General features: G+C 37.9%; 1 protein-coding gene across 1 annotated transcript in view; it reads left to right on the forward strand.

Moving 5' to 3' along the window:
* The window catches only part of Atrx (ATRX chromatin remodeler), a 158,726-nt gene that overhangs the window by 45,118 nt on the left and 103,458 nt on the right, over nt 1-10,150 (forward strand). Inside the window, exons 2-3 of the mRNA XM_050130457.1 lie at nt 3,165-3,277; nt 8,716-8,782. Of these exons, the coding sequence (XP_049986414.1) occupies nt 3,165-3,277; nt 8,716-8,782 (180 nt within the window). The remainder of the gene's footprint in view (nt 1-3,164; nt 3,278-8,715; nt 8,783-10,150) is intronic.

Below are 10,150 nucleotides of genomic sequence, written 5' to 3' on the forward strand. Positions count from 1 at the left end.
GTTAGTTGTTTCTGTGGGTTTCCCTGTGATTCCCTTGACACCCCCCCCCCATTTGTATAATCCTTCTCTTTAGCAGGATTCTCTGAACTTGGTCCAGTGCTTGGCTGTTGTTGGTCTCTATCTGTTTCCATCAGTTACTGGATAAAGCATCTATGATGACAATTGGACAAGGCACCAATCTATGAGTATAGCATAATATCGTTAGGTGTCATTATGTTGACATATTTTCTTCCCCCAATTGTGTTTGATTCTTTCCTAGGTCTTTGGGTCATTTAGCTATTGGGTCTTGGCACTTCAGACCTGTCAGGCGTGGGTTCACTTTTATGGTATTGCCACTCTCACGATCTATGCACCACCCTTACCCCAGTTCATTCTATAGGCAGGTCAAAGGTTGAGTTCCAATCTTAACTTTTTATTATTCTTTTATTAATTTTTTTGAGGCAGGATCTCAGTATCCCAGGCTTGCTTCATACTGCTATGCAGCTAAGGATGATCTTAAATTTCTGGTACTCTTGCCTCTAGCATCAGAGGAATGGGATTATAGGTACATGTCACCACCATTCCTAGTTTATCTGGTGCTGGGGATCAAACCTAGGAATTTGTGTGTGCTAGGCAAGTATTCTGCAAGCTTGGTAAACCCCCTTCACTCAAACTCTTTATTTCATGATTCTTTGTCTTTTAGTCTCCCATTTCATTAATTTCTTTTTTAAGATGGGTACTTATTTACAGTTTTTATTTTATGTGTGAGTATTTGCATGTATGTGTATCACATGCTTCCATGGTGCCTACAGAAGCCAGGAGAGGGCATCAGATTTCCTGAAACTGGAGTTACTGAATGTAATGATGTGAATGCTGGGAATTGAGTCCAGGCATTCTGCAAGAACAGCCAGTGCCCTTAAAGACTGAATTGTTGCCGGGTGGTGGTGGTGGCGGCGCACGCCTTTAATCCCAGCACTCGGGAGGCAGAGGCAGGCGGATCTCTGTGAGTTCGAGACCAGCCTTGTCTACAGAGCTAGTTCCAGGACAGGCTCCAAAACCACAGAGAAACCCTGTCTCGAAAAACCAAAAAAAAAAAAAAAAAGTGTGATAAAGACTGAATTGTTCCTCCCGCCCCCTTTTAATGTATGCGTGTATGTTTGTCTTTGCACACGAGTGTGGGATTTAGAGGCAGTTTTGTTGTCTAATGTGGGTGTTGATAGCTGAACTTTGTCCTCTGAAAAAGCAGTGTGTACCATTTCTTTAGCCTCTTCACATTTCATTAATTTCTGCTTTTAGTCTTTCCATTTTCTTGATGGTATCCTTTGACACAATTGTTTTGAAGTTTGATGTAGTCAATATTTGTTTATTTTCTGTCTTGCTTTTAAGCTTATAAAATCTTCCTTTAAAACAATTTATTTGTGTGTTGTGATTATATATTTATTTGTTTGGTGTTCATGTCTGTGTGCACACTGGCTAGAAAAGGTTATTGCTATCCTTTTCTATTCTGTTGAGGCAGGATTTCTTTGAACCTGGAACTTGTGTTTTCTAGATTAGATGCTAGCAAACCCCATGGATCTTTCTGTTTCTGGCTTCCTTTGGGCGACAGTTGCTTGTTAACATGGATGCTGGGATATGGATTCTGGTCCTCATGATTACACAAGTGATTTTCATTGCTGAGTCATCTTTCCAGACTTGAAAGATCTGCATCTTTTAAAAGAAAGGATTAAATGTTTAGGGCTTGAATTCCTTATCAGTTTATTTTATTTCTCCCATTTGTTTGAGGTTTTCTCTGTGTAGCTCTGGCCATCCTGGAACTCACTCTGTAGACCAGAATAGCCTTGTCATAGAGATCTGCTTGCCTCTGCCTCTGGAGTGTGGGATTAAAGGTGTTTGCCACCACGTAAGGCAACCCTATTCAGTCATTAAACAATTTAACAGTTTATGCTGTAAATAATGATTCTGTTATTGGTCTCTTAAAAATCTTCATTCTTTCAAGTCCTGTTCTATAATCTTTTTCATTTTACCATCAGTCTTTATACAACTATTCTATGCCAGAAAGATGATAGACTAATTAAAAACAAATTAGTCAAGGCAAGGAGTAAATATACTTGATAAATTACTAATTTTCTTGTGTAAAGGAAGAAAAATGTTACATATTTTGCATGTTGGTGTGCTTAAACTTTCTTGAGAAGGTGATCTACCAGTGTTTTGGTTTCAGAGGCCTTTTCAGATATAGCTTATGTATAAGAAAAGAGTTACTTAAGTTATTAATGATAATGAGAAGATATATACAAGGGCCAGCTAGACATTGTGAAATAAAGGTAGATAAAATTTTGTTTGTTTTTTGAGACAGTATTTTTCAGTGTAGTTCTGGATATCCTGGGACATTCTTTGTAGACCCGGCTAGCCTCTAACTCAGAGATCTGCTTGCTTCTGCCTTCTGAGTGCTGTGATCAAAGGTGTGCACCATGTCCAGCTAAAGATGCATAAAATTTAAACATGAGTATCTCTTGCTTTTTATTGCTGCAGTTTTTCTTTTGAAACTCATTCATGGTTGTAAGATTGCATTTTCTTAAAAAAAATTAGGTGATCTGTTTTTGTTCTTTGCTGTTTTTGGAAGTGCTGGGAATTAAACTTGGAGCCTTGTACAAAGTAAATAGTTTTGATGCCCATCTCTATTCCCAGTACGTGTGATAAGCTTTACTTGATGTTAAGTTATCTTAAAATGTAATTTATAGATACCATATTCAGCATATTGAAAGATGTTAATATTCTAGAAATGTTTAGTGAATAGTATCAGCATTTCTCTTTAAGTGATATTTTTTAGCCTGTCCATAATTGTATGGGTAGATTGTGTTATTTTTTTTTTGTTTGTTTATTTGTTTGATTTCTAGACAGGGTTTTTCTGTGTTGCACTGGCTGTCCTGGAACTCACTCTGTAGACCAGGCTGGCCTGGAAATCAGAGAGATCTGCCTGCCTCTGCCTCCTGAGTGCTGGGATTAAAGGCACATGCCACCAACGCCTGGCTGTTAATTATATTTTTATATTTTCAGCAAAATAAAATTCATTGCCTTAATTTTGACTTTGAGTATGTATATTCTCATAAGACTATAGGATAAACTTCACTGTTTGTTAAGGATGTATGTTTATTATAAGGGCATTGTTAAAATTTTTGTTTTGATAGTGAAAGCAAGTTGAATACATTGGTGCAGAAGCTTCATGATTTCCTAGCACATTCGTCAGAAGAATCTGAGGAAACGTATTCTTCGCCACGAGTTGTTATGAACCAAAGCACAGGTAAACCTTTGCTGTATGCAGTCCCTTTTTTATTTCTTTCTATTCATTTATTATAAGTATTTTCTTATTTTTTTAGTTATGTCTATGATGTGTGTGAGGTTGCATGAGTTTATGTCTGCGATATGTGTGCAGGTGTCTGCAGAGGCCTGGATTCCTCTGTATTACAATTTCAGATTCCCTAGAACTGGCATTGTAGGTGGTTGTGAGCCGCTTGGTGAGGGTGCTGGGAACCGAATCTTGGTCCTCTGCAAGAATAGTAAGCGTTCTTAATTGCTAAGTCACCTCTGTAGTTGTCATTTATTTATTTTTGTGTGGAGTAGCTACTTAATTTGTAGAAGTCCTTATTGGGTATGTTTGCTAGTATCTGCTGTATAATTTTAATTTTGGAAGGAAAAGTGTAAATGTGTAAACTGATAATGCATAGAGTGAAACACTTAATTCTGTTTTCTGTCTAATGAAAGTTTCTGGTGAAGGAGGTAATGGGTAGATAAGTATTAGCAGATATATGAGCAGTATAGGTTTCAGGTGCTGGAACTCAAGGATTAAGCCTGCTAGGCAAGTGCTCTACAACTGTATCCCTGATGAAGTACAGAAATATTTTATTCCATTGGTTACGTGTGTTTTAGAATTTAAATTGTTATGTTGTTTATTTAATAATACTACTCAGTGAAGTTTGGAATGGTGTCTCATATCTAAAATGTCTCAGTAGGCAAGTAGGCTGTTACAGGAGGATGGCTCTCTGGATGCTTACATTGACTTTTTTTGTTTGCTTGTTTGATTTTTTTTTTTTTTTTGGTTTGGTTTTGGTTTGTTTGTTTGGTTTGATTTGGTTGTCCTAGACAGGGTTTCTCTCTAGCTGTCCTGAAACTCAGGCCTCGAACTCACAGAGATCTGCGTGCCTCTGCCTCCTGAGTGCTGGGATTAAAGGAGTGTGCCACCATCCATTGACTTTTTCTGTAAAACAAGTACTGATCATTTCCTGGATCCTTCCTTGTTTTTTGTTTTTTTTGTTTTTTTTTTTTGTTTTTTGGTCTTCACAACATGTTTAAGGCTAACAACAGATATTAATGTGCCTGGTGTGCTCATTGTCCCCAGGAAGGCCTTGCTTGCTTTTTCAGGAGAGCTAGTGCAAATGTGTTAAATGTTTAGGAGTTGATGTCAGCATTTATAATTTCAGACCACACTTCTGCAGCCTTTTTTTTTATTTAGAGCTTTTTTCCCCGTCTAAAATTAAGAAATTGGGCTCCTATCATCTTCAATTTTTATAGTCATTTGCCTGATCCTCTTTGTACTTAAAAGTTCATTGTAGTTGCTAATAACAGAAGAGAAATGTAATTGAAGTTTAGTATTTATTTGAAATTATCCATCCATTCAGTTTTGTTTAAAGTAAAATGTCTCTAGATAATCCTTGTTATTCAACGAACTCACTGTGTAGACCCTGCTGGCCTTGAGCTAAGAGGTCTTTCTCCCCCTACCTAAAGAGTGTGGGGATTAAAGGCAAGACAAGTTCTCCCCTAGCCCAGGCTGGTTTTGAACTGGTAAGCAGTCTTCTACTTCAGTTTTTTTTTTAAAGATTTATTTATTTATTATGTATAGTGTTCTGCCTGCATGTATGCCTGAAGGTTAGAAGAGGGCACCAGATCTCATTATAGATGGTTGTGAGCCACCATGTGGTTGCTGGGAATTGAACTTGGGACCTCTGGAAGAGAAGACAGTTAAATGGCTTAACCTCTGAGCCATTTCTCCAGCCCATCTACTTCAGTTTCTTAAATGCTGGAATTATCATGCTCAACTCTATTGATCAAATTGATATATTTTGTTGATGGATGTGGAGGGTCCCTACTTACAGATTTAAATTACACTGCCCAGCTAATTTTTTGTTTTTAGAATGAAGTTTATTGCCAGAGTCCTGTGTTCATTAGTTGGGCACATTAAGTGTCTACTTCTAGTGGCAGGGCAGAGTGTGGCTTCAGTTGAACTAATCATATTTTTCACAAATATCCAATATTATATGTGCTGTGGGCAGCACAAATAAGGAGTTAGATAAGTAGTGGGGGATAATGGAAGGAAAGGCAGAGCCTAGAAGAAGGAAATGACACTGGCTGAAATCTCCATTTGTTAAAATACAGCCTCTTTGCCTCAGGAAATGTTCCTTCCAGTTACCTTTTGTAGCTGTTAAGACTTAACTAAAATCTGGTGGTCTAATTGGATGCAGTGTCAAGGAAAAACCTTTGAGCACTGTATAAGTAGTTATAAAGTGAGCTAGGAGATTTCATCTTGGTTAGAGCTACCAAATGGGAGCTCTTAATTTTTGCAGAAAATAAAACCCTCAAGCAGGAAAAAAAAAAAAAAAGACCTACCCATATAGTCTTCTGACTGAATTCCCTAAGTGTATGCTGGATTCTCCACAGTGGGGGTGGGCCGTGAAAGGATAGGACAAAAACTTGGCTGTCTTTGTATAGGGTAGGTTTTGATTTCAGGTGCCTTAACTATCTGCAGTCACAAAGTTAGCAGCTCTTTTCAGGAACATAACAGACGTAGCTTGACTATTTCACAGTGCTAGATAGACCAAAAGAGGAAATGTCACTCATTCATGAAAGGCAAAGGGGATCTCTAGAAACTTAGGTGTTGAAATGAGTAGACAAGTATTGTAACTATGTCCAAATATCAAAAGGCAGGCATAATTGGGAACAGACCTATGAGGAAGTCCAATATGAGAAAAACTGTAAGAAAAAAAACCAATTTGAAATTCTGCAGCTAAAGAATTTATGAATAAACAAATAATATTTGACAGAACGTTAGAGAGAATGGTGGTAAATTTGATGATAGATTAATAGTAATAATTCCTCCTGTAATGAGTATTCAAAACTGGCCATCATTTTTTTCTTCAAAAGGTAGCTATAAAACTGGACAGTTATTCATTTAATGAATAAGAATGTTAGGTTGGCAGTATTGCTTAGGGGTAGAGTGCTTGCCTTGGGTTCAAGACCCAGCCTGGGAGGGTAAGGGTAGTAGTGGCAATGCCAGAGGATAGCCAGCCGGGAATGGTGGGTGATAAAATCAAAGGCTCTTGGGATGCAGAGGCAGAAAGTTCTTTCTGTTTGTTTGTTAGTTATTATTTTTGAGAATGGATGTCTTGTAGCCCACACTCAAACTTCCTGTGTAGTGGAGGATAACCCTGAACTTGTCTCCATTTTCCACTGGATGAGGAAAAGGATGGCTGCATAGGGAGACTCTTTAAAAAAACAAAGACTAGGAATGTTTAATTAATAGACAACTGTATACATTCTTAGCCTCGTGCTTTTCTGTTATCAGAATACTAATATTATAAGTATTTTTGTTGTAATTTTACCTAAACACATCAGGGTTTTAATTTTTTTTCTAAATTAGATTTAATTCTTTTTTTTAAATGGGAGTGTTTTGTATGCATGTATGTGTCTCACTTGCATGTCTGGTGCCCATGGAGGTCAGAAGAGAGTGTCAGGTTTCCTGGAACTGGAGATATAGATGGTTATGAAATCACCATGTGGGTGCTGGGACTTGAACTCAGGTTCTCTTGAAAAGCAACTCATGTGTTTAACTGCTGAGCCATCTCTCTACCCCTCCCCCCAGATGGCTATGTTGCACAGGCTAGTGCTTGAACCTCTAGTCTTTCAAGTATGACATTCTCTGTTTAGTTTACATATATAAATCTTGTTTTGAACTCTTTAGGAACTCTTTTGACATTTCTATGTCAAATTTGTGTCCTGTGCTCTTGAAATTAGTTATTAGTTCTAGTAATTTTTTCTTGTATTTTTATAGATTCTTTGGGATACTCTACTTAAGACTGTCTTACTATACAGACCAGGCTGACCTTGAACTCAATGGAGATCCTCCTTTGTCTCCCAGGTGCTGCTATTAAAGGCGCGTGCTACCACCCCAGGTCCCCTTGCCTCTCTCTCCATTTTCAGTGCTGGGATTTCAGGCATGTACCTCCATGTTCGGTTTATGGGGTACTGGGGAAAGAACCCAGGGCTTTTTTTCCTGTGAGTCAAATACTCAATGTGCCTACCATCAAGTCACATCCCCAGTCCTGTAGATTTTCTTCTTGTGTGGAGTTTTAAGAAGTAATAATAATCTGCAGTTTCCTCTTTTGTGATTATCTTACTTTGATTTGGTATTAGGGTAATTATGGCCTCAAAATAAATTCAGAAGTATCCTCATTTTTAGAGGAATTCATAAAGTATTAACATCCCTTTTTACGTGTTTGTTAAAATTATTGATTAAAATATCTGGACTTTTGTTTTTTTGTGGGTCATTTTTGATGACTAATCTTTTCCATATTGTCTTAATTTTCAGGAACGTATTTCATTAGTTTACCTGTTACATTCCTCTTTTTTTTGGTGTATAGCTAATAACATTTTCTTTATATTCTTTTTATTTTGTTAACGTTGGCAATAATAATCCTCTCTTTTATTCTTGATTAGTCTAGCCTAAGGTTGATTACATTTTTTGAACAATTTTTAGTTTCTTAAATTTTCTTTTTTATTCCTGGTTTTATTAATCTGTATTATTTTCTTTTTGTTTTGTTTTGGTGGTTTTTCAAGACAGTGTTTCTCTGTGTAACAGCCCTGACTGTCCTGGAACTAGGTCTTGTAGACTAGGCTTCCCTTGAACTCACAAAGATCTGCTTACATCTGTCTCCCGAGTGCTGGTATTAAAGGCTTGTGCCACCACTGCCTGGCCCTCCAGGATTTATGTGTACGGTGTTTTGCCACGTATTGCTGTACAACCCTTGTCTGCTTATTGTTCATGGGCAATGTTCTGATCACTGGGAACGATAGCTGTGGACAGTTGTGAGCTGACATGTGAGTGCTGAGAGTCATACCTGGGTCCTCTTATAAGATCAGTGAATGTTCTTGCCAGCTGAGCCATCTCTCCAGTCTCTTTCGCCAGTATTCTATAATGAGATGAAATACAGCTTGTTAGTAGTCATGTTATTCTTAGAGGCAGAGGCAGAGGCAGAGGCAGGCAGATCTCTCTGAGTTTGAGGCCAGCCTGGTCTACCTAGTGGGTTCCAGGACAGCCAGGGCTACATAGAGAAACTCTGTCTTGAAAAACCAAAAAATAAAATAAAATAAAAAGCTTTTAGTATTATCAATATCACTGTGTTTCATAGCTACAAAATGGTCCTGGTATTAATATTAGTACTAGGTATTAGTATTCTGCTATTTGTTTTTTTTAATTATTTTATTTTTTGAGATAGGATATTCCTATGTAACCCTGACTGATCTTGGACCTGTTATATAAGCCATTTGGCCTCAAATTTGTGTTACTACTCCTACACCTGCCTCCTGAGTGCTTGCATTATCGGCTCATGCCACACTGCCACTTTTGGTGTTGTTTGATAATATGTCGAAGAGATGGTAAATATTCTTCCATTTCTTCTTTTTCTTTAGATAAAAACAGTGGTTCTGTAATTAACTCTGATATGATGGAAAATAACAAGGAAGAGGTAAGTAGAATTTGAAATATTTTAAAGGTTATTAATCAGCATATATGTCTTTATTGCTTTCAGTTTTAATAGATGTCAACATTTAAGGCTACTGTTGTATGCACTTATCACTGTGATACTTTAATTTGGTTGTTGTCGTGTTTGTTAGGGTGTTTATCATGCAGTTCACTCTAGCAGTTTACTTGAGGTCAGAAAAGGCTTGCTAGTTGAGAAGATATTTAACTGTCATTATCAGTTTGAGATATACATTGTGGAAATAGCTCTAGAATTTTGAGTTCTTTCTCCTAAGATAGAGTCTCTCTGTCTAGCCTGGTCTGTCTTGGACCTTATAGAGATCCACTTGCACCTGCCTCCTGAGTGCTGGAATTAGGGTGTGTGCCACCATGCTCTGCTGGCTGTAAGAGTTTTCAAAACATGATATTCAGAGTTCCTAAGCATTATCCTGTTAACACACACTGAGGTCCTCCATCTTTTGCCAGGCTTGCATTTTAGGGAGATTATTTTGTACTGTTTATTAAAGAAGAATGGCACCTTTTGTAACTCCTTAAAAACACCTGCCTCTCATAAATCTGATTGCTTCTGCTCCTTTATTTTGTGTTAGATGAGACAGAGATCATGGTATATACATTGTATTCTTTTCCACATCCTTAGCTGGTAATTATAATTATTTCAAGAGAATTAGCTCAGTGGTAGAGTGCTTTTGTAGCAGCTTACACACATAAACACACACACACACACACACACACACACACACACACACACACACACACACACACCCCAACACCACAGAAGCATAAACAAAAGAATCCAGAAGGATCTGGCATAGTGGCAGCCTCAGTACTCAGGAGTTAGAGGTGGGTGGGACTCTGAATTGGATACCAGCCTAGTCTGCATAGCAAGTTCCAGGTCTGCTGGGGCTACATAGTGGGGCATTATCTCCAAATAAAACATTAGTAAAAAGAAAATGGAAGAGCTGGGGTGTAGTTCAGTGTTAGGACACATGTTAAAGGTGGTGCCTCAGGAGTCACTCACCTACCAGTGCTGGAATTCTGACTTGGTGGCTTGATCTTGTGCATGTGATCACAGCTGCTTTGAAGTACATTTTATTAAATGTATAAAATTATCAAAGAGTAAACTAAATCTTAATAAATGGAAGAACACATGCTAGGGCTCTTAGGTTAAAGCTCTAGCACCCTTAACCCCCCCCCCCCTTTTTAAAAATTTATTTATTATGTATACAGTATTCTCAGTATTCTGTCTGCATGTATTCCTACAGTCCAGAAGAGGGCGCCAGATCTCACTACAGATGGTTGTGAGCCACCATGTGGTTGCTGGGAATTGAACTCAGGACCTTTGGAAGAGCAGGCAGTGCTCTTAAC

The sequence above is a fragment of the Alexandromys fortis genome, unplaced genomic scaffold (genome assembly GCF_014885135.2).
Source record: "Alexandromys fortis isolate MF-2015 unplaced genomic scaffold, M_Fortis_MF-2015_v1.1 scaffold_326, whole genome shotgun sequence".
NCBI lineage: Eukaryota > Metazoa > Chordata > Mammalia > Rodentia > Cricetidae > Alexandromys > Alexandromys fortis.